This window comes from Octopus bimaculoides, chromosome 16 (genome assembly GCF_046866305.1).
Source record: "Octopus bimaculoides isolate indiv1 chromosome 16, ASM4686630v1, whole genome shotgun sequence".
Lineage (NCBI taxonomy): Eukaryota > Metazoa > Mollusca > Cephalopoda > Octopoda > Octopodidae > Octopus > Octopus bimaculoides.
Window position 1 is genome coordinate 20,389,268 of NC_142943.1, and position 26,657 is coordinate 20,415,924.

Below are 26,657 nucleotides of genomic sequence, written 5' to 3' on the forward strand. Positions count from 1 at the left end.
AGTATGTTAAACACCTACATAAAGGGTCCTTTGCTAATTGTTCACAAATGGAATGTTTAGGTCACAGTTTTGACCTGTGGCTAAACAGCTACCACAACAGTACTGATTTGTTATATTTTACCTTATGTATTGATTTCTTTTGTTATTAAATTGAATATTGATTGGGCCATTTTTATTGCTTGTACAGATGTTCTTGGAATTGACACCTTAACTTTACTTTTATGTCTACCAAATGCTGACCTTTGTGGTTTTGTCTTAATATTAAAGTTCTTTACTTTGCTATAGACTGAGATTTCTATGAACTGATTTGTTATTTTCAAATATTTTTCAAGTTTATGTTACAATTATCATTGTTTTTATATAAAAAGACAATATTATTACACACACACAATCGATATAAAATATTGATTATTTAGCAGTGCCTCTGTGTATGTATATGTGTGTGCGTGTGTGTGTAAAATATATCGATTATCTAGTGATGTGTGCGTGTAAGTGTATCCTCTTTAGTAGTGTCCGAACCACGTCTATACATGTAACAAGATATATATACATATATATACATATATAATTCATGCTCTGCTAGTCAAAAGTTGTATATCTCCTCATATTTTGTTTTGCATTTAGAAAATCTGGTTTGGCTATTTTAATACCTATTTTTAGAGATATATTAACTATCCTTGCTTTAATATACCAGGATTCCAATAATCAAAATATATACAAACCAACAACATAAGATCTACATGCTAGAAACAACAGTCAGATCACTCCCTGCCATTAAAAGTAAGAAATATAGTTCTAGATGTTTTAAGTGAAAAAACATCATCTCCACAGGATGGAGTGTCTTTTGATTATGGGTGTACTCAGTCAGGGCTAACAATGCTGACTAAACAACGGCAACAGTGACAAAAAGTACAATCATGTTAATAGATATAATTTCTAAGCGATAATGTTGACATGATAATATATATTTGATAGAACACTTATCACCCTCCTGCAACAATTGCTTCTTCTCTCATACTGTATGATGTCGTTACTACTGCTGTGATTCGAATACTGCAGCCCTCCCTCTTTGTTTCTCTCTATTGCTAGGCAACACTCTCTTTACTATGAATCTACACCTATTGTTGCCTCCTGTTATAATATATAAGCTTACTTTGTACATTTGTTTTATCATTGTCATCATCACCATCACCATCATTATCAGCAGCATCTTTTTTAATTTTTTTTATCATTATTCTATGTTTGGAATTGATTCCATTAAGGTCCACAGTGCATTTATATGATTTGGGGCTAAAGTACCAGTTATATATTGAAGTTAGATTTTTATCCGCTAATCTTCCACTGCTGCTCTCCGCATAATTGTTGTCTTTTGCTTATTCTATTAGAAATCATCATCATCTTTAACATTATTATTTTTTTTTTTTTTTTTTTTTTATTAAGGCTGTGAGCTAGCAGAAGCATTAGTATGCCAGACAATGCTTAGCGGCATTTCTTCCAGTTTCACATTCCGAGTTCAAATTCTGCTAAGGTCAACTTTGCCTTTCAATTTTCCAGGGTCAGTTAAATAGGTAGCACTTGAGCAATAGGGATCAATGTAATCGACTATCCCCACCCCTCCAAGAAATTTCAGACCATGTACCTATAGTAGAATGATTGTTGTTGTTATGATTATTATGATTATTATTATTATTATTATTATTATTATTATTATCATTATTATTATTATTATTATCATTATCATTATTATTGTTAAGGTAGCATGCTGGACAAAATGCTTAGCGGTATTTCACCCAGTGCTATGTTCTGAATTCAAATTGCACTAATGTTGACTTTGCCTTTCATCCTTTCGGGGTTGATAGATTAAGTACCAGTGAAGCACTAGGGTTGATGTGATCAGCTAATGCCCTCCCCCAAATTTGAGGCCTTGTGCCTCCAGTAGAAAGGATGATTATTATTATTATCATTATTATTATTATTATTATTATTATTATTATTATTATTCAGTAGTCTTATTTTTATCACATGCTTTCACTGCAATACCGAGTACAGCTCTGTATGCCTTGGCCACATGCTGAGGTTTGTTGTGATGCTCTTATTTTCACTGTATTGAAAGTGTTTTATGCAAGATGTGTGCGATGCCTAGTAGTGCTATTTTCTGTCTGTTATATATACTTGTAAGTCCTGGTGCTTTTGTTACGTATTTGTCTGAATGCTTTTTTTTATCATACCTAATGCACCTACTATGATACAAATTGTTTCTGTTTTTAGGCTACACATTCAAGTTTCCAGATCTTTGTATTTTGAAAGTTTCTCCATTTCTTTGAGAGAAACATTGTCATATGTTGGTATTGATACATCGATTAGAAAGCATTTTTTCTTGGTGATCTCTGACAACTATATCTAGCTTTTTGGCCAGATATAGCCATAATTTCTCTATCTGTGTGTATTGACGTATCCCAGAGTATGGTTGCTTTCTCATTATTATTATTATTATTATTATTATTATTATTATTATTATTATTATTATTATTTTATAACATAACAACTACAGTGTTATTTATAAAGTTGCAAAAATGCATTTACATAGCAGAGTGAATGATTTTCAGTATTTAATTCTGTTCCTTTATGTTTCAAGTTCAAATCCAACTGGAGTTTATTTCGTATTTTAACTCCTCCAGGATTGATGAATGCAAGTCATATACAGGGATCAGTTCAATCAATGAAAACCCCCTCCTCTGAAATTTCAGGCCTTGTGCTTATGTAAGAAACAAGTATTATGCTTCAAGAAAAACAAAAAAAAAAAAAAACACATCTGAGTTTCTACGACCATCCCCCACCATGGTACACCTCAACGTTCCTGAGCTGTGTGCAACATTGTGTTTTGGAGGTGTCAAACTGTGTTTGTATGTTCTATTTGTTGTGTTGAATGTGTTATGTGTGAGATGTTTCATGTGTTGTGCAACTGGCATTTTATAATGATTTATAGAGCAGGTGATATGTGAGGTGTGCTATATTACTGGATGGCATTTGTGCAGGATTTATTCATGTGAGTTGGTGATAAATGCAATGCAGTAAGGGTATGCATTTGTATCACTTTGGTCAAACGAAATGCCTTGTGGTATTTAGTCACAGCTCTTTACATTCTCATTTCAAATCCCTTCATCATGAACCTTGCCTGTCATTCTTTCAGGGTCAATGGAATAAAGCACTAACCAAGTATTGGGGTTGTTGGTATTAACTGGTTCTCCTCTCATTCAAAATTACTGACCTTTTGCCAAAATTTGAAGGAACCATTTTACTGGAGTTGATGAAATTGACTAATCCCTTCCTCCATTATGTTAAGCTTTGCGCCTATAGTCGAAAGGTTTCTTCTTCTTCTTCTTCTTAAGGTGGTGAGTGGTGGAATCGTTAGCACGCCAGGATTTCGTCTTTCTTTGCATCCTCAGTTCAAATTCCACTGAGGTCAACTTTGCCTTTCATCCTTTCAGGTTGATGAAATAAGTACCAGTTATATATTAGGGTCAATATGATTGACTAGCCCTTTCCTCCCAATTTCAGACTTTGTGCCTTTAGCAGAAAAGATTATTATTATTATTATTATTATTATTATTATTATTATTACTATTATTATTACAATTATCAAGGCTGTGAGCTGGCAGAATCATTGTCACATTGGACAAAATGCTTTGCAACATATCATCCAATTTTATGGTCTGTGTTCAAATTCCACCAGGGTTGACTTTCGGGATCAATAAAATAAGTACCAGTCAATGGTCAATTTAATTGAGTAGCCCCCTCCCCACAAATTTCAGGCCTTGTGGCTATTATAGAATGGATTATTATTATTATTATTATTATTATTATTATTATTATTATTATTATTATTATTATTATTATTATTATTATTATTATCAGCTATCTTGGAGTAGTGTAAATATGAAATTTTCATTGACTTCTGATGTTCAAATGTTCCTTACAGCATCAATTGCTATTGGTTTTGTTCTTTCTAAATGATTATTATTAGTCAAGTATTTATAGCAACTATTTCTGTTTGATTTGGTGGCTCAGTTGAAAGATTAGAGATTATTTTGGTATTTAAGCCTTTGTAAATAGCTTACACTACGTGAACACCGAGTATTTCAGGTTTTTTTTGTGTCATTTTTTTCTGTTATGTTTTTTTAATTTTTATTTTGATAATTCACTTCAACCAAGTAATAACCGCTAAGTGAGCCATCATCACCACCATCATCATCATCATCACTATCGTCATCATCACCATTGTCGCCATCGTTGATCAAACAATATCTGAGCTCGGAGTCGATAAGGGTCAATTTCATAACTGATGGTTGATACTTATTAAAACCATTTAATTTCGTTTTTAGTGTTTCTTCCTTTTTTTTAAAATTATTATTATTATTTATTTATTTATTTTTTATTTTTTTTTTTTGAAATAAATCACTAATTGAAAGCATCAGAATAAATTAATTATTTCTCAACTATATTGCTGATTCCTCCTCGTATGTTATTTCAGTTAGCAGCAGATTGCTAGTTAAAGCAAAAATACACACCATGGTTTGTTAAGTTTTTGTTGTTGTTGCTGTTGTTTTTTTTTTTCTGTGTGTCAAATCTCTTGGAAAGATATTTTCTTCTCATATAAATTATTCAAAACCTTCATTAAAATAGAATAATTCTTCTCTCTCTCTCCCTCTATTTCTCTGCCTATCACTTATATCAGACTCACACATACACACACACACATATATATGCATGTATATATATATATATATATATATATATATATATATATATATATATATACACGCACAAATATCCATTCAACTGTTGTTAATGAATCTGATGATGGTTATGATGGAATTGTTTTTACTACTACAGACAAGTTGTTCCAGTGATTGACCTTCGATAGGAAATTAGTAATGGAATGATCAGCTATGCAGTTTAGTAGCTTACTAAGTACTGTAAATCATCACCCTCCTCCTCCTCCTCCTCCTCCCCCACCACCACAGCCACCCTCCCCCATATTGCACTCATTAACTATTTATGCAAGCCTTCTTCAACTGGTAGACTGGTCCTATCTTACTCTATTATTAAAAGAAATTGGTTTGCGTCCTGATTTCCACTTTTTCTTTTTGCCTCTTAAGTTTCCAGTGCATGTGCACAAATTAAAACTTATGCTACTTCTGCCCCAAGCCCCCAAATTTGCATGTGTGTGTGTGCATGTTCACACTACTTTGAGATATGTACATAGACACATACTCACATATGTATGTGCATGCATACATATGGACGTACGTACATATTTGTGGAGAACTGCTTTGAAGCCTGTAGCTTCACTACCTTGATTATAAATTTACAATAATTATTTATGTCAATTATTGGTACATTTCTCTACGTTAGTAAATATTAAAGTGATAATCTTGAGAAGCTAGGATTTCCAGGCCAAGGCAGTGACAAACTATCAAGCAAGTCACAAATATGATATGTAACTGGAACAGTAAAAATATACAAGACTTTTCAAAAGTTCAGTTTGTAACTTTTTTTTTTTGTTTTTTTTTTTTTGTTGTTATCCAAATTTCAGCGATAGAGCTTTGTTCATAATTTTTTTTACTCTTGATTTTACAGTTGGTTTGGCTTGTTCCTTGTAGGAAAAATTCTTCAAATAGTAAAAAAAGTAAAACACACACACTAAGCACAATAAAATGTATTTTTGCTGGATCCATTTTGACACTTAGGCCAAGCTGTTAGTTACTTTATTATGTTCCTATGAACATGTAACCCTAGGACTTTCTCTCTCTCTCTCTCCCTTGTAATATATAAACGAATAAATTGATTCACACATGCTGCTATATATATATATATATATATATATATATATATATATATATACACACGCACACACTATTATTATATCATAGTAACATGTGTATGTCTCTGTTTTACCCTCTAACTATTAGTCTTTATATTTCTTTTTAACTACGGATCTGTCGGTCTTTGCGGTTTTTCCCACTTCTATTGCCCTTTCTGTCTGTGTGTCTGTCTGTCTCTCTCCTCCATTCATCCAGTCTTCCTTTGTGGTCATCCACGTATTATAAACTGAAGCCCACTTCTGTATAATTAACAAACATATCAATAAATAGATGCACGCACACACACACACACACACACACACACACACATACACTCACACCTACTCACCCAAATGTCCTTGCACAGGCAGGCATAAATAGAGTGAAAGAAAGAGAGAAAGGGTGAAAGTGGAGAGGTTAACATGAAAGCACATCTATATAATTTGTAAAATAAGTTTGTGAGGGTCTTCATTGGAGATGACTGTCCTTGGCTAAACAATTGGGAGCCATGGACTAATGAAGAAGTTTCTGGCCAGTTACATGATCTGCTGGAAATACTAACCAAACATCCCTTGAATCATACAGCTTGCAGTTTTAAAAGAGGGAGGGCAGCTTGGAGAATGTAGTCCCTGATACACGTAAAGACTGGATGGTCACAGCCGGAATGCCCTTTATCATAGGTTGCTCAATCGGGGATAAATGAGAACTTCTCTACACAAGCAGATCGATCTGCTAGAAATAGCAGTCAAAGTTCTTTCAAATCATTCATACCTTCAAGATGAGAGGATATATATATATATATATGTATGTATATCCATTCATTACATATATATATAGATATAGATATATATATGTGTGTGTGTGTGTGTATGTATATTCATTCATTACATATAATAGCACGTATATCGCAAAACACAGTTTTTAAGATATTGTGTTTAGCATTAGTGTCTAATTTGAAAAATTTAAAACAATATTATTTTCGATTGAAAAAGAAAGAAAAAAAAACTAATGTTTTTCTGAATGGAACATTGAAATTATTTTGAGAATATTCTAGAGTTCCTGTGTTCAACATACCAAAAGGAAAACACATTCACACATCACCACACCAGTCAGTGTACCTACCTTATGTTTATATGTGTATGTGAATGTCACAACACACAGTTATATATATATGTATGTATGTGTATATCTGTGTGTGTGTGTTTGTGTATATATATATATATATATATATATATATATATATATATATATATATATATATATATATACACACATATATATTTATGTGTGTGTGAATTGTAGATTACAACTCAGAAGGTTAATTAGTTGTAATAGTAGCAGTATGTTAGTATGAAGTTAAACAACAGGCACACTACATTCCTTTCGTGGTGGTGTATCGATGTAATTATTTCAGACTTAGCTTCTCTCCTTTATTGAGGCTCATGCCTAATAAGTAATTATAGGTTTATTACTGAATATTGATTTTTAAAAATCTGTGTCTAATCTAATTTCGTGTCAGCTTATTAATTTCCCTTCCATTCCATTTTCAACATGTAGGAAAGGGGAAAGAGAATTCCTGGCAGTATCATAAAATTATTTACTTCTGCTTTCTTTTTGACTCATTCGGATTCATAGGACCCATAGGTAGATATGTTAGTCGGCTGGTGAACATTAATCATTATATCAATAATAAGGCCTGAAATTGTATGAGAGAGTGATAGTCAATTACATTGACCCCAGTACCTAAATGGTAGTTTATTTTATCAGCCCCGAAAGGATGAAAAGCAAAGTTGATGTTGTCGGAATTTGAACTTAGAACCTAAAGCTTGAAGAAATGCCACTAAGCAGTTTTTCTAGCATGCTGACAATTCTGCCAGCTTGTTAGAAGCCAAGGCAAATGCTTAAGTGGTGTCTTCTATGAGGCTTTGCCAATCCAACAGATAATGGTATAATATGTATTTTCTAATGTTTAGCGCAAGACAATAAGCTTTGGGAGAGGAATGTGAGCAATTTAATCATCTCACTCCTCCCAGTTCTTTGCTGATAATATTTTATTAAATTCAGACTGTTGACAGGGTAATATGTCCACCTTGACAAGATTTGAACTCAGTTTGTAAAGGGACATAACTAAATCTGACTTAGTCTGTCATTACAAACGTTAAAATGACTATGATGCTTGTGACGGTGTACTTAATAGCGGAAGCTGCCAAGATGTGAATTGTTTAGTGTTGGTGGGGTTGCTATCCAAATTACCCAAGCCCTCAGTATTACCGTTTTTAAGTTTTTTTTCTTTTTTTTCATTTTCTTCCTTTTATTATTTTCTGTCCACTAAGGGTAGTGGATTGGCAGAACCATTAAAGTAGTGGACCAAATGTTTATTTTACATTCTGAGTTCAAATTCCATCGAGATCAACTTTGCTGCTTATTCTTTCAGGGTCACTAAAATAAAGTACTTGTCAAGTGCTGAGGTCAATTTAAGTGACTAACCTCCTGCCCCCGTATTTCAGGCATTGTGCCTATCTTAGAAGCAGTTATTTTCCGGCCACTTCTTTGAAGCTATATGTTGTAAACTATGTGTCTGCTAATTATACTGAATTGGTGCTAATGTGGTGTGAGCTGTGTGAGAGAATTCTAACAATGAAAAGAAATAATGAATGTTAGACTGTAGAAAGTGTGCAAGATAAGCAGTTTGTACAAGTAACCTGATTATTAGTAAATGTTATGATAAAATCATTATCTCACTCTTGTGACAGTGAAATTTTAGTTTGGGAGGAGGAAGTGGAAGAGGTGGAGTTATTTCTCTTACTTATTGATTACTCTTGGTTGAAACATTATTTCTCTTGTCTTGTATTGTTGTTATATTATTATTCAATCAACAACTGGTTCCTTTCATAAATACTTCTCTTTTGTTTTATTGTTTAATGCATATTTACCAGCTATTTCTATTGCAAAAAGTTAATCTCCTAGCTTGGCAGCTTTTATTATAGGATTATGGTTTAATCATGGCAAATCTTCCTCTATGTACTTCACATTATGTACTCCAATAAACCAAATACTAAAATGCTACTTTTACTATTTTTCTGTGAAAATCTTTTGATCTCTTTTGTTTTAAATTGTTTCCATTTAAACAGTTTAAAGGATTTCATTTTGACTAACTATTTCTAAGTTACTGACAATTTATTCACAATAGAAATCCAAAATAAGCCTTAGAAAATTTACAACTAGTTTCAATGAGCATTTGTTCTAATTAACACCTTATTGCATTTTACTATGATTTTCTTTAAACACTTGCTGCTTCAAAATTTCCCTTTTTGTATTGTCCTTTCCTTTCTTATCCTCCGAATCATATTGTCTCTTATTATACAATACAGGGAACAATCTGACAGAAGCATTTAGATGAAATGATGAGAGATATTTTAATGTAGGTATCATTATATCTGTTGATAACCTACTTAGATTGCACATAAAGAGAGTTGTAAAAATTGCATCCCTTCCTGAGAAAGTATTGGTTTGGGACATATAAAGCTATACTCTCTTGGTTAGAGACTTTATGGTGAAGCAAATTAGCTTGTGCAGAAACTCTTAGTTTAAACAAACTGATTACAATTAAATTAGTTAATGAATTTAATACAGGGTGCAATAAAAATCCTACTAGAAATAAATTATACGGTGAGGAAATAAAGCAATATTTTTCAGTAAGCATGGCGAAATAACTTAATGGGTTTCTATCTAGTATTTGCCAAAAGAAGTTGTAAAAGAATTACTAAGTAAGTAGTACAAGATTGCACACTGGTTAGCTTTAGAAGAATGAAATGTTTACACAATAAATAATTTATATGTCATCTCCATGAAACACAACAAAATAGTTCAGTTAAGATATTTAGTAAACCAGCATGAGGCATATGTGTTTGTGTGAGTGTATGATAATTGCTCTGTAGGTTGCAGAAAATGGATATTCTGTATGATAAAGGGTTATTTTTTTCTGTATTTAGTTCTAGTCAGCTACAAAATATTTCAGGATTTAATAGATAAACCTATTCTCTTGAATTCAATAACTCTACTTTACATTTATGGACCTTAAAAATTTACTTCCAACAACTATAACTAACTTTCCATCTAGTTGTTTTTTTTTACATCAAGATCACCCTTATCAAATAAGTAATTAAGTACACACACACACACACACACACATGAAATATGGAATGGAAGTGTTTTATTAGGTGCCATCTGGGTAGCTTATCTTTTGTTTAAACTATACAAATGACTCGTTTGTAGTAATTACTTGTTTGCTTGTTCAAACACTCCTGTATCACTTATATTGATTTATATAATCAAAGGTGTGGCTCTACTTGTGAAATACTAATATATTGCTATGGAGACAAGTCAGTTTCAGTACCCAACTCCTATCTAACTTGGCCAACTGGTACCAACTACTGTTGATTACTATTAAAAGGTTCAACAATTTTATACTAACATATTCTTTGAAAGAATGAAATATTGTTTTCTCTTGTAAATTAACATAATATTGACATAAGTGTTGTTCATAATGTAAAACATTATATAATGAGATATAGTTTTTTTACTAAACAGGATAAAAAAATTAGGAGTGTATTTCTTTGACCTGTGCTATCTCTGCTTGAGTTAATATACCACTCAGAGTTAGATAATTGACTGTTTGGTAGCAACAATATATATATATATATATATATATATATATATATATATATATATATATATATATATATATATGTATATATATATTGTTTATGTTTTACTTGGTTCAGTCATTGGACTGCAGCCAAGCTAGGGCCATGGGTGGTTTTTAACTGAACAAATTGATGCCAATATATTTTTTAAGTCTGGTATTTACTCTGTTAGCCTTGTTGCTGAACCACTAAGTTATGTGGATGTAAACACACCAACACCAGTTGTGATGTGGTGATGGGTGATGAACATGGACACAAAAACACACACACACACACACACACACGCACGCACACACACGCACACACACACACGCGCGCACACACACACACACACACACACACACACACACAATGGGCTTCAATCTATTTCCATTTCCCATATCCACTCACAAGGCTTTGGTTAACCTGAGGCTGTAGTAGAAGACACTAGCCAAAGGTGCCACGCAGTAAGACTGAACCCAGAACCATGTGTTTAGGAAGCAAAAATCTTACCACACAGCTACACTCACACCTTTCTCTCTCCCTCTCTCTCTCTTACTCTCTCTCTCTCTCTATGTGTGTGTGTATATATATATATATATATATATATATATATACACACACACACATTCAACCACTTCAACTGCATTGAGGTGGTTGAATGATTTTGTAAATATTTCCACTGTCTCATATTTTTGATAATAAACTCTTTAGAACCATATCATTCATTAATGCATCTCACTCTCACACACACTTTCTCTCTCTCTCTCTCTCTCACACACTCTTTCTCCCCCCCCCTCTGCACACACTCTCTCTCTCTCTGTGAGACCACTAAAGAGATGAATTAAGTACTCCTGATAGATATTTAATGTGTTTTATTTACATCTGTAAAGCTGGAGTTTTTGTAAATGTTTTCGTGATGATTTTCTTTCTCTTCCTCCTGCATACCTGAATAAAAATGATTGCCAAGTAGTTTCCATGTTAGCTTATTTAGCCCTCTGGGCTGTAGAATGGGTAAGTCCCTGCACCACCCTTCTACACTATTCATTTGCTGTTCACATTTTTTTTTTCACCCATCAAGTCTTTCTAGTGCCCTGCTAGTTTGCTAGCTACTAATTATATACTTAAGTACTACTCTGTGACCTAGCAACACACAAGCTGGTAGTCCAAGTCAGTCATCAGATATTTTAGGGTGTTGGATATTGCACTGTTCTAGCTTTCATCAGGTTAAAATTAGCTGCCCCACCCATTACATTCATCATGTCTAGGATAGCATAGGTAGTAGCAATAGTAATCCTCTTGTATAGTGGTAGACTTGACAAATAACCTCAACTCTGTCCTCTTATATTACACTGGTTTAGTCAGTATGTTTGTTTTTTGTTTTTTTTTACTTTTTTCTTTGTAGGTTTTATGATGAATGAAATTAATAAATTTTTTTCTTTTTAACTTTAATTTCTGCCGACAAAAAGTGTTTACAACTTACTTATTAGTTAGATTCAGTATTAGTCATTTAAAGGGAACAGACATCTTATGTATTTGATGGAGGCATTGGCTTCACATAGTTTTAAAATAGTTTTGGATTTGAGTTTTCTTTCTTAAAAATGCAAGTTGTTCAACCTTACATTAAAACAATGTTTTTCAACCAAGTTTTTTACTTATAGATCCCTTTGATTACTATTCTATTCTGGTGGACCTTCGATGTTTAAAAGTTAGTTTTATAGATGCTTCTAAAGAAAGAAACCAAACTGTTTCTTGCAATTATAATATGGACCCTAGTTGAGAACCATTCCATTAATACATGTAAATGAAACAGCTAATTGGACAAAATATTGAACTCATAGATCATAAGTTCAAAATCACTACAGGTGTTTCTCTCGTGTACATAAGATATTTCCTTCCTTATGCTTTCAGTTCAGCTAGGTGTCAGGATTAAATATCAGGTCCTATGAGAACATTACTTATCATAGTTTACCTATAAAAACTAGTGCTTAGCTTTCTGCAACTAGAACTCTGCACTGGCTACTATGAATTCCTAACATTTTTGAGACATCATAAGAATTCATTAACTTTCAAGAGAATGTAGAGTAATTCTTTTTAAGAACTGGTTCTTGAAGTAGATATATAAAGCTATGAAAAACAGCCTGTAAATATTAGGTTGAAAAACTCTTTTGGATTCAAACCCACATTTCTTATATACATGACAGGCATTCTAGCATTGTGTTTTTTCCATCTAAAAGGGTTTTCCAACCCAATATTTACATGCTATTATCTACAGCTCTATATGTACTTTGAGAACCAATTCTGAAAAAGAATCTTTCGAGATATTATTACAATATCAAATGTCCGAGGTTGACAGAAACAATATCAGATAATGTTATTTCATCTCACTGTTTTGTATTCATATCTCACTCAAGTGAAGTATTTCCAGGGTGGAAAATATAAACTTCAATTAATGTCTCTCTTACCAAAATTTATATCCTTGTTTATAATGTAAGAATCATATATATATTTCACTCAGGTATTGTGAGAGTGATAATCTAAACCCTTCTCATAGGTAATGCTTTTTTCCTACATATATGCATAAATGTAATTCTTTTCCCAAATAAACTGCATTTCATAATCAAGGCTCCAATGAAGCTATAAGATGTTACTCAAGCACTGTATCTTATAGCAGAAACAGTTGTAAGCTAATGACGTTCATAAGATAATTGTTAACTCCTTTGTCGTCTTATTTGTATATGTGTGTGTGCGTGTAGTTTCATCTTCTGACATTCAACCTGAAGAAAATCGAGAGGGACTGATGAACTCACCCTATGCAAAAAATCTCTCCAATGCAGACAACTCTATTAACACATTTCACTGCTAATGCAAAGCTGACCTCTGCAACTCCTCAGCTTAAATAATGAAATTAGCACTACTTGATTTTTAATTGCAGTATGTAACGATTTTTAATTGCAACATATAACTACTCTAGTTAGCATGAAAAATATATGAGGCAGTGAACTAATTGAGACAAAATACTCTGAACATCTTAATATGAAAAACAAAATATTGATTTCTTTTTGAATTAAGATGAAGCTAATTATCACAGAGAACAAATATAGTTGTTTGAATTGAGACCCACGTATCACTGGTACTTTTAAACATCACGGATAGTGGTCATTGTAAGATTAAATTCATAATAATTTTAACCTGGGTTTGTCATTATAACTGGTCATTTGCTGCCCCCTCTATCTAAAAAAAAAATTGTAATATTTGCAGAGTGTTGATTATTGAATGTTTTATATATATTTCAAAATTTAGATTTTCCATGTTTGGGAAATATACTGAAAACATTTTCTGCTTAGGTAGTACCCAAGTTAATATGTAAAATATATAACTAATATTTGGTTTTAGTGAGGAAACATGAACATTAATAAGTATGTAATTTACCCATTGTTTGTAGTTTGGGTGGGGGATTTTTTTCTACATAATTAGAATGGTGGTTTCCTGCCGAAGAATTAATTCTCGCTTTTATTTGTTCTTCCTCTCTTTAAAATTTTAAATAGGTCGTTGGAAATATTGTGCAAACTAGCTTGTAAAGGGAAGTAACTCCTAACCGCTTCATTATATGAGAAACGGACAGATTTTTACAAGTTACTCATTTTTATTCTCCCTCTCTCACACTTTCTGTTTCTTTCGGTCTCTCTCGCTTCCCCCCTCCCCCCCCCCCCCGCTTTCTCACTGATTCTCATTTTGATGTTGACATTGTTATTATTCTGTTAGCTAGTAAAACTAATTACAATGATCTAGGGAAATATATTTCTTATAAATCATACTTTAGATTTTCCAAAGAAAATCTGCATAAAAATTTTGACTTTAAAACATTAAAAAAAAAAAAAAAAAAAGAACTTCTCTTCATATTAATTGAATGAGATTATATTTTGGTTTAGCTATTTTGTTTTTAGATTTTACAAGAAAAATATATTTATATCAATATTTGTTTAATTTTAATCTCTTCTTTCCATTTTATTTCATGAAATCAATCTCAATTTTTAATGTATTTCTATATTGTCATTAATCTTAATCTTGTGTAGGTTGCCATATTATGGATTGGGCATAGATTTTATTATTTATTATTATTAATTGTTTGGTTTTTTTTTTTGTATTTCTTTGGTTTTCTGTCGAATTTTATTTCGTCATTTATATTGTATAATTTTAAGTGTTATTTTGAAAAATGTAATTTAATTTAGAGAAAATAACAATAACAATGATGATGATGATAATGATAATGATAATAGTAATAATAATAATAATAATAATAATAGTAATATTATTAAGAAAAAGAATTTGTACCTGTATCATCCCCTTATCTGTTGCCTTTGTAGCAATAAAAGAAATTATTATTATTATTATTATTATTATTTATTATTATTATTATTATTATTATTATTATTATTATTATTATTATTATTATAGGGTTTTCATCCTTTTAGATAAGGGTTCTTTTTTCATTGATTAATATGTTTAGCTGTCTGTATCCTCTTTCTAACCTTTTGACTATTAGATATTTTGCCAATATGAATTATTTTAATCTGTCTATCTATCTGTCTATCTATCTATCTGTCTATCTATCTATCTATTTATCTGTTTGTGAGTGTGTGAATATGTATATATCTGTAGTTCTACAATGCTGTAGTACATTTTTATTATTTTTTTCCATGTCTCTCAGAAATATTAATAAATTGGCATGAAATTAAAAACTAGGGTATGAACTTTGTAAGTATGGTTATTAATTGAATGTATTTATCACAATTATTATTTCATATTCACCATATATATATATATATATATATATATATATATTCCATTATTGAAATTTTGAAAAAATCTAATGTTAATTATAAATTATTTTTCGCGAAGAATTCATTTAAGATTTGAAAATGGAAAAATAATCTCTTCTTCTCTCTTGTAATAATATCTGGGCTAAATGTAGCTGTTTTTGAAATGGTCACAACCATTATTGGTTGCTAATAATTTTTAAGCATAACTCTGCTCCAAAATTTTCGGCCCAAAATATGGTAAAATTAATGTGACTTTTAAAGAGAAATATCTAGGAAAATAGTAATAGTGGAAGAAAATACGTAGCTCTTTGTATGAAGGTTAAACCATTCAAATTTGTCAGTAATAAGTGTGTATATGGGTGCATATAATTAGAATTATAGTTTGTAATTTCATGCCTGCTACGTCACATGTGACATGTAGTACTACATTGTGTTTACATTTTTGTAATGATGGTGTGGGGGGGGGGGATGCATGTGTCTGTGTGTGTATGTTTACAAAAATAGTCTTAGATTTTATTGCAAGATATAAACTTAGGTGTGAATAGAGGAGAATTGTTGATTTGAGTTGTGTACAATTCTTTGAAGCAGTAGTTGTAGATGTTTGTAGTTAAAAAAAAAAAAATCAAAAAAAATCAGGTGAGATAACGGGAGAATTAACCAGTTGTTGCAACTTCAGTTGGTTGCAAAAGAAGATGTCTCATCTGATTGCAGTTTCATTGATGATATTGTTGTTTCAAACCCTCAACACTTTTACATACAGTGTAAGGGTGAAATCCACTTGCTCTTCTTCTTCTCCACAACTACTATATATTCGTGAATACTGGCAGTTTGTTTTAGATATGAGGAAATTGCTGTTTAAATTGTCATCTTCACAGTTTCTTATCCCTCTAGTAAATTGAAAGACAAAAATGACCTTGTCAGTATATGAACCCAGAATGTTAAGACGGTCAAAATACTGTTAAGCATTTTCCCCAACACCCCAGCATGCTAACGATTCTGCCACTCACCACCTTAATGATAATAATAATAATAATAATAATAATAATAATAATAATAAAAATAATAATAATAATAATAATAATAATAATAATAATAATAATAATAATAATAATAATCCTTTCTACTAAAGGTACAAGGCCTGAAATCCTGGGGGAGGGGACTAGTTGATTACATTGACCCCAGTCTTCCATTGGTACTTAATTTATTGACCCCCAAAAGGATGAGAGGCAAAGTCAACCTTGGTGGAATTTGAACTTGGAACGTATCAAAGGGCAAAATACCGCTAAGCATTCTGTCCAGCATGTTTATGACTTTGCCAGCTCACCGTCTTTCATAACAATGAGATAATAATAATAATGCTTTCTACTAAAGGCACAAAACCTGAAATGTGCAGGGAGGTGACTTGTCGATTACATCAACCCCAGTGATTCAGCAGAACAGCAACAACAACAACAACAATAATAATAAGTAGCACAAGGTGAGCAGTTTTAGGGGAAAGGGTTAAGTTGATTACATAAGTACTTGACTGGTATTTTATTTTATTGACCTCCAGAGAAGTAAGGCAATATCAATCATAGCAGAATTTGAAGTCAAAATATAAAAAAGATTATTATTATTATTATTATTATTATTATTATTATAACAAAGAAGGTTTCAGATTTTTGCACTCAGCCAACAATTTTATATGGAGAAGGAGTTAGTCAATATGATCAACCTTAGTAGTTGACTGGTACTTTATTTTATCAAACTCAGAGGAATGATGAAAGGCAAAGTTGACCCTGGTGGGAATAATAATAACCATAATTATAATAATGATAATAGCATTATCGTTGTGAATTTTCTTTCCTTTTCCCCTTTATTTTTGTTTTTGTTTTTTCTTTTTTCTCTCTGTCTTTCTTCCACTTTTTTTTTTATCACATGACTTTGTAAATGAACTATCTGGTGTGTTTATTTCAATGACCTACCAAATGTATACAGTAAGTTTCTTTGCCCTAGGTGTTGGGAAGACACTCGGCAAGAAATGGAAACAAAATCGAAAGAAGAGGATAATGATGATGATAATAATAATAATAATAATAATCCTTCCTACGATAGGCTCAAGGCCTGAAATTTTGTGAAAAGTTGATTTTGGGAATAGTTGATTACATTGACACCAGGACTCAACTGATTTCATCAATCCTGAAAAGACAAGAGCAAAGTCGACCTCAGTGGAATTTGAGCTCAAAATGTTCAGATGGACAAAATGCTGCTAACGATTCTGCCTGTTCTCTGCTGTAAAAATGATAATGATATAATGCACTTTAGGTCTCTCTAAAAGCTTTCTTCTGAATGCTGAAAAAACAAAGCAAATATTTTATCAATGCTGACTTCACACAATTCATAGGAGGTTACTTTTGCTAGGGTGTGGTGATTTAAGATTCCTTAGACATTTGATAAATTCTAATTTTGACTTCACCCATGTTATTTTTTTACCTCCTTCACTGTTATATACCACCAAAATAGGGTCAAGCAAGCCCTATCACATACTCCTGACTCTTATTGAACTTGTAACTGATGCATTTTAAACTATGCTATAATAATGAGATTGTTATGTCATAAACTCCTCGGCTTGCTTTGTTTATATAAATTGAATTTGCAGATCGTATTGTGATTCTAGCTAAGTTCAAACCATATTTTATGAAAAATATCTTGAATAGGATACAAATGCTTAAGAGTAAATTTAGTGTATTTTGTATAATACTTTTTATATTATTTGTCTACTTTTCACGATTTCTACAATATTATTTTTTAAAACCATATTTATATGCACTCTATATTTCCTTTTACAGTATTTATATGTACTAATATATGGAAATGTTCGTTGAATTGTTTACCACCTGCATATTTCCTGAAAGATGGCTTTCAAATATGTGTGTATGTATGTGTGTGTGTGTGTATGCATGGGTGTGTTAATTTATATGTATGTGTAATTGTATGTATTGTTATGTTTTTTTGTTTGTTTGGGAACTAACAAATACATCTTTGAAGAAATAGCAAGAATAGCAAGAATGTACCTAAGATGCTGCTTTGTTTAGTTTTTTTTTTTTTTATTTTGCTTTGAATCAATTATATCATGTTACAAGATAAAAGGAAATCTAAAAAAACGTGTTTTTTTTTCATTTAAAAAATTTTTTCATGTCCTTTTTATATTTTTATTCACTGAAATCTATAGCTTCCCCCCCAAAAATGTTGGTGGCTTTTTTGGTTTTCATTTCTAGATGCATTTTCCCTACCACTACCCCCACCATCACATCAGCTTCTCATCCTCATCACTACTCACATTGTATCAGTAAAAGAAGGTTTATTTTACAAAAAAAAAATTAAAGAAAAAAAAAGAAAAAGAAAAGAAATTATCTAGATAGAGTATTTCAAGGAATCTGCTAATTTAAAGATTTTTTAAGTGTTCAGTTATGAAAATAAAATATGGAAAAAATTGAATCTGCAAAATGAAAAATGAGTTTTGTCTAAACCATAAAGCCATTGTGTTAGATAGTAACTGATTTTGATAGCTTAAGAGTGATTTCGATGACTGGCAGAAACTAAACTAAAATTCCTGTTATCATATTGCTGCAAAAAGCATTTCATGAGAATGAATAATATAGATAAGTGAAAAATAAAGAAACAATGAGTTCTTCAAACCATTACAGAAAGATAGACAGTTTTAATGTATATTTATCTTAGACATTCTACATATTTATATACATTATTTCAAAAACTATTATATGCAAAACTATTTATTCTATACAGCTGCGTTTCAAACAATTCTTCATTTAATACAGTTTGAGCTAAATGACCATCGTATTTGAAGAGGGCTTAACTCTGTTGGATTCTCTTGTATTTTTAATATAATTATTTACATTAGAAATTATCGGCTTCCCTAGTTGTTGAAGCAAATATATCATCATTGAATACAATTTTGCTACTGTTCATGTAATACCCACCTCCCACTTTTTTTTCTGATCTTCTTTGTCAAATTAAATATTACCTTTAGTTCTTGGATATATAGTGCAGCAGAAGCTTTTAGCCTTTTTATTAGGTTTTACAAATCATATATAGAAGAGAAAGCTTCTCTCACATCCTGCTTATCAATATTAATTATATCAACCTTGAAAAGAGCACAGAGTGAGAGAGATGCCTCTTCAGATACCACTGATAGAGAGTAACTAACCTTGTGCTACAGAATAAATTTGCTTGTGTAAATTTTTCTTTTTGGAGTAGTTAGAAGAAAATTATAATTTGTCATAATTTCAAAATAATTGATACCTACAACATAACTTATAGCATTAGTTATTTTTAGCTTTTATTTTCTGTGAAAAAAAAATCACATCAATGGAAAGTGTTAAGAATTGTTTCAGTAGCCTTAATGTATCTGATTTGAAACTTTTTATTGTTTGCTGTTATTGTTTTTGTTTTTAGGCAGAATAAATACTCAGCATAACTTTTCTTTTTTGTATTCTTTTTTTTTTTTTTTTCTTCATTTGTTATAACTTATCAATGTTTTCTTTTAAAGTTACTAAAGTGCCTTAGAAATATTTTGTGAGTTAAAAAGAACTTTGAAAATATATACAATTAAGATAAAGAGAAATTTCTTTGACAAAGTCTCTTACATGACACAACTTTTTCATCTTACAAACTTTTGTATGTCAGCGAGATGAGTCTGAGAATAAATTACTTCGACAACAATTATTTCTAGGTACATAAAAAGGAGCACAGATATTTTCCTTAGCAGTTCATATTTTAAAACAAGAATTTATATCCTGAAGGTCTATATTAATAACAAGGTGCAAGTTACAACATGTTGGAAGTATATAAACAATTTGTGTGAACTGATAGCAGTTTGATTTGATATTATTGATTCACTGTCATTACACCAATACTCTGTCTGCAGTCTACTCTCTTAATTTTGTTTCTTTTCCGGATGTTAAACAGAAAGCTGTAGTTAAAGATTTATCTTCATCTACTGTTGAAGATTTTTATTTAGCATGTAGCTTACTGTTGTTGGCTTTAATGTTACTGTCTATGTTTCTTGATTTCAAAAAAAAAAAAAATGTTTTATTTTTGTTCATCTTTGTTATAACAATATATAAACTTATGGATTTAAAAAAATTTACATTGAAATAAAAGCACAGATATTTTACTCTTCTTCTTGCTCCTGTTAACTACTTAATTAGAATTAACCAGTGAGAACAGTACATATTCTCAGGTTAGGTAGGCTGAAGTAGCTAGAATAATTTCACTTATCAAAGGACATATCTAGAGGTTAGTACATTTGACTGTATCACCGTGAATTCTTCCATTGGTGCTGCAAAGTTTGATCCCACCAATTCTCAGAGTCTACAAATGACACGATTCTATTTACTATTATTTAATAAACGGAAATGCATTTATGTTGTTTAAGATAATTAGGGAATACAGGACCAGCAGATGTATGACAGTTTAGACTGACTGTAATTGGAATTTCGTTATTCAAAGCAGCATTTAAATCTCTGTTGATGAAATCTGAAATAGAATGAAAATATTTATATCAAAACTGGTCAGGAGATTAAGCATACTGATCTGTATAAAATTTTATAACAATGATAATAATGATAATAATATAATCATTATTATTATATTATTATCATAATAATGATAATAATAATAATGATGATAATAAATAAACAAATAAATAAATGTTCCATTTATTTGCCAGCATGACCCATTCATGCATGCAAAATGTTTTACAAAAAAAGATTTATAGGACATGTGGGGATATAAAAATACAGTTTCATAAAAACAAGGGTGGGGCAAGCGTACTACTATACAATATATATGTATAATACACACACAAAAAGATATTAATAAAAAAACTGATACAAATAAATTCATAGAATATATATATGTGTGTGTGTGTGTTTCGTTTTTTTTAATTCTATTTATTGGGGGCTTTTTCACAAACTTTTTTTTCCGCTTAGGGTATATATGCCTTTACCCTCTTTGTAGTTTGTACCTCTTACCGCTACTCCAGGCAATGAAGCATAGCATATTGTTGAACATGTCAACAATCATGAGAAATCTATTAAAAACCATTTCAAATGCTACAGAAATAAGTTTGACATCTAACAACTGTATATGAAGGTAAATGGGAGGCCCCTGCTTGTGTGTTTTTGTTGACTATGGTTTCAAAAAAAAAAAAAAAGTAAGAAAGTGGGGTGAGCTTGCAAATCCCTTTATATCCAAAGCAGCAAAAATTTCATGAGAAATTGAACAGCTAAACCCTAAATCTCAAACAGCACACTCTCTCAGGTGTTCTTCCTATGTTAGAAAATGAACTTTGACACATGGTCTATAGATAGCACATAATAAAACCTGACATCATTGTCCATGACAAAAATGACAACAGTGTATTAATTATTGACATAGCTATACCAAATGACAGTAATGTTGTAGGAAGGAGGTGATATAACCTGAGGTAAGACACTGACCAAGCTGTTGAAGTAAAAACAATTAAGGAATGTCTCTTTTGTCCTAATTGTAACTGACACCATGGAGTGATGCAACCATTGATAAATTGCTTATGAGGATAGATGCAGGCACATTTTGAATAACAGCCATACTAGGATCTATAAACATTGTTAAGAGATTCTCATAGAGTATTTTTTTAACTTTGAGCAATCTCATGAACCATGAACAAACTACCCTGGTTAAACTCAAACACTTCTATCCATGTTCACCAATATGTATTTAATTCTTGTTTGAAGGAAACATTAATAATAATAATAATAATAATAATAATCCTTTCTATAATAACAACACTTGAAATTTTTTAGGGGAGGGGGCTAGTTGATTACATTGACCCCCAGTACCTGACTGGTACTTGTTTTATTGACCCTGAAAGGATGAAAGGTAACATTAACCTTTCCTGTATTTGAACTCAGAAGATAGACTGACAAAATGTTGCTAAGCACTTTGTCGGGTGTGCTAACGATGATGCCTGCTCACCAATAATAATAATCCTTTATACAATAGCCACAAGGCCTGAAATTTGGAGGAAGGGCTAGCCGATTACATCAATCCCAGTACGTAACTGGTACTTATTTCATTGACCCTCAAAGGATGGAAGGCAAAATTGACCTTGGTGGAATTTGAACTCAGAACATAGTGACAGGTGAAATACTGCTATGCATTTCACCTGATATGCTAATGATTCTGCCAGCTCACCGCCTTACCAATAATAATATTAATAGTGCTTTAAAATTTTGGCACAAGGCCGGTAATTTTGAGGGGGTGGCAGGGGGGAAATTGATTACATTGATCACTGTGCTCAACTGGTAGCTTATTGTTTTTCAACCCTGAAATGATAAAAGACAAAGTCCACCTTGGTGGTATTTAATAATAATGATAATACCACCTATTTTGCAACCTCTTGAAATGTATTCTTCAGTTGTCATATTTAGTCTTTCCTGTTATTAACAGTGAATTCTCTCTTAGATCACTCCTTTCTTTGGCCACTTCAAATGCATCTTACCGATTTTTTTAGCATCTTAAAATAATAAGCTTTTTCTGTTTGTTTTCATATTTCACATTTAAAAGGATTTTTCTGAATTTTTGTTTTGAGTTCAAGAAATTTGTTTACCTTCTTGTTCCATCAGCTTTGTCACTATTATATTCTTCAGTATCTTGTCTTGGCATTCACTACTTATTCTATTGAAATAACATCCTTAAAATTGAGGGGTGGGGTGTGTTCTGCCTCATTAAATATTCATTACTTAGTTTTATAGTTATACATTACCATTCTTCTTACTCAAGCCTAAAAAGAAAGCTGTTGTTACTAATGAGAGCACTGCTTCTCTGAACTTTGTCATATCTTTTCAAATGCAAACATTTGCCATTCAACCACAATATGGCACTTGTTATGCTACAAAATTATTTGCACTTGAAATACAGCACAAACATTCTGTTCTCTACCAAGCAACATACCTAGCAGATATGTATCTGTACTATGTTTCAAATTTTGGAACAAGGCCAGCAATTTCAGGGGAGGGGTAAGTTAATTATATTGACCCCAATGTCCAACTGATACTTTATTCATCAGCCCCAAAAAGATGAAAGACAAAGTCAACTTTGGCAGCATTTAAACTCAGGACGTGAAGTCAGAAGAAATACCACTAAGCATTTTTCCCAGCACGGAAATGATTCTGCCGGCTTGCCACCATGTATCTATAATATTGAAGGATTTTGTATAAACCTTTCACTTCTATGTCTCTTAATCCTCACTTTATCTACTTTCCAACCTTTTGATTCAAATCCACTCATTTAAGGTTCAAAGTTCCTTTGTGATTCTTTCACTGAATGAGCATGAATGTGTTGAAAGAAAGGTCACTTGACTGATTTTATCAGACAAAAATGATAAGAAGTCTGAGCACAGAATATTAGAAGCTATAAATCCCTATTGAAATTTATTCATACAAAAATAAATAAGAACAACATATAGTCATTTCAATTATTTACTGTTAATCCTGGGTGTTTACGTGAGGTGTAGAAATTTGATGACTGTATACTGATAGGCAAGATTTTGTCACTCCTTTTACCATATAGTCTCTTAATAGTATATACTGCAGCTATTTTTAGTATTAGTCACTACTGCAATCCTTGTTGGGTCTCTCCTTCTCAATAGTTTCAAGAATTGTCAAATATATTACCAAGAAATCTGAGTATTTGCATCAAAATTTGTTTCAAATTTGTAAGTTTCATTTAAATGGGGTAAATTTTCCATTACTGCAGATTATAAAAAATTTACCATTGTAATATCTTAAAGTTGTTTGCTTGCCTACAATATGAGGAGAGTTGAAAAAAGATCACTTATAAATGTTAACTTTATAAATATCTCAAATCTATCGATCATATTTTTAATTTAAAATGTTTATTTTTTTAAATTGTTGCAAGCACATATACATACATACATATATATATATATATATATATATATATATATATATATATATATATATATATATATATATATATATATATATATATATATGTGTGTGTGTGTATGTATGTATTAAAATTCTTGCATATTTCTTTTCAATACTCAAATTAATATTTTAGATTTATCTGGACTTATGGAATTGGTTGTATTAAATGTAGCAGATTGAGCAGTATTTCTCAAAGAAAATTTCAAAAAACAATTGAAATAATTTCCTTTATCATAGATATTGGATGTCTGTTGACTATTTCATGATCTTTAAAAGAATTACATTATATATTATCAAATGACAAATCTGGTCTATGTTCTAAGCTCTGGTTTCATAGCTCATCACTTTTATTAACAGCTTTCTTCTTTCAGAGCTTTAGTTTTTGTCTCTCTATCTCTATATATCTCCCCACCTCTCTCTCTCTCTTTTCAGTCTATCTATCTATCTATCTATCTATCTATCTATCTATCTATCTATCTTTCTATCTATCTCACTATTTCTCCTATTGTTTATAGCATAAAAAGCTGAAGTGAAACCAAAAATATTATCAAGTATTTGTTTGGGGCTTGCTAACCTCTTGAGATTTCTTATTCAGCAATGCTCTAACATTATTCTATTCCTTCACTTTTTAGGGAATACTTGGATGCCATGACGTCATCACAGCCTACGAATGCATCAGAATGGCAACTATACCGAGTTTTACAACGTGCAAACCTCTTACAATATTATGATACATTTATCGCTCAAGGTGAATACTATTTACATTTTTACTTCAATGTTGTTTTGTCTTTAAGAACTTTTCAATTATATCCTAATTTTATAAGATTGAAATATTTAGCAAAAAAATTCTATTGTTCATTAAAACTAGACTGGCTTCTTGTTGTAAATATCTATTTTCGAAAACGACTTGGCTAATTTTTACTTTTGAAACTTTTCTCAGTGTGAAAGTGTGGAATTTAAAGTATTTTGGAGAAAACGAAGCTGTAAATGAGAAAAATATAAATAAATGTCAGGATGTAACATAGGACAAAAGTTTTATAGGTTATTATAAAGAGTGGATACAACTTCTTCTTAACTCCTTTACATTATTGTCTCCCTCTGTGTGTGTGTGTGTGTGTGTGTGTGCAAACACATGTACAAGCACATATGCAATATTTGATGGCTTATGACACATTTGGTTTTGGCGGGCTTTTCTTAAAAACAAAAATTGTAAAACCATATCTATTCGTAGTCCCCTCCTCTCAGGTCATTTTGAAGTTTGTTGTATCCAGATTGTTTTGAAATTTTGTTATTTCTTATTTAAAAAAAAAAAAAACCTTAATTCTTTCATTCCTGTATTTCTAACTAAAATTTTCACCCCCACCCATCACGCACCTATGTGCATCAATAAAATTCTGAAATAATCACAAACTCAGACTGGTTTCATAAAACACCTATAACTTTGTATTTCTTGGCATTTTGATATGGTGTTTCATACACAACTTAACAAAAAGTCTTTAGATAAGTTTATAAAGTATTTTAAATCTGAAATTTAAAATTATTTCAATTTTCTTCAAATATCACCATATAAAATGAGTTTTTAGCAGATATCAGCTTACTAACTGTCTGTTATTATCTTAATGACAAAAATGCCCTAATTTTGATTAATTTACACTTGTTTTCCTTTGTTTACATTTGTGCAAAGTGATCTGTGTCCACTGATGTTATGTGGAACACTTAAATTACAATAAACCAAAGTAAATACTCAATAAGTTTGAGTCATAAGGATGGCTGCTGATTGGGTGCCATTTCTAAAAATATTTGAAAACATATTTTAAACATTTTTCCCCCATTCTTTCTGGAAATTACTGCTTTCACCATTGCTGTTCAACTATTGTTTACACTTTCAGAAATTGGAACATCCAGTTCCTTCTCCTTGGGTATCTTAGAAGTCATTGTCTAAGCATGTCTTCTCTGACTTCAGTATGCTGGAGTGATGGTAATCTGAAAATTTAAAACTTGAATGACTGATCAATAATTGATTAATTGTGTCTACCCATTAAACAAATATTGTACAGCAAGCTCTACTGTTTTCTGAAGAAAATCTGTTAATCCAAAAATAGATTGCTTATGTCAATTAAACAAACATTACCCTCTAAGTTAAAGCTTTATGAAGGTAGCTTGCCTCAATGATTGTTATCTCCAAACTAATGAAATACTCTCAGCCTGGCCCAAGACATAAAGTTTGATTTGTTTGTGGGTATGGTCAGGTGTTATCACTTAATTTGCCTCTCTTGACTGATTTTATTT

General features: G+C 31.2%; 1 protein-coding gene across 24 annotated transcripts in view; it reads left to right on the top strand.

Annotated features, from left to right (window-relative positions):
* LOC106867422 (uncharacterized) overlaps positions 1-26,657 on the top strand; it is a 224,507-nt gene that overhangs the window by 84,970 nt on the left and 112,880 nt on the right. For all 24 annotated transcript variants that reach the window (XM_014912293.3, XM_014912297.3, XM_014912296.3 and 21 more), the window contains one exon: positions 25,001-25,116. In XM_014912293.3, coding sequence (XP_014767779.1) covers positions 25,001-25,116 — 116 coding nt within the window. The remainder of the gene's footprint in view (positions 1-25,000; positions 25,117-26,657) is intronic.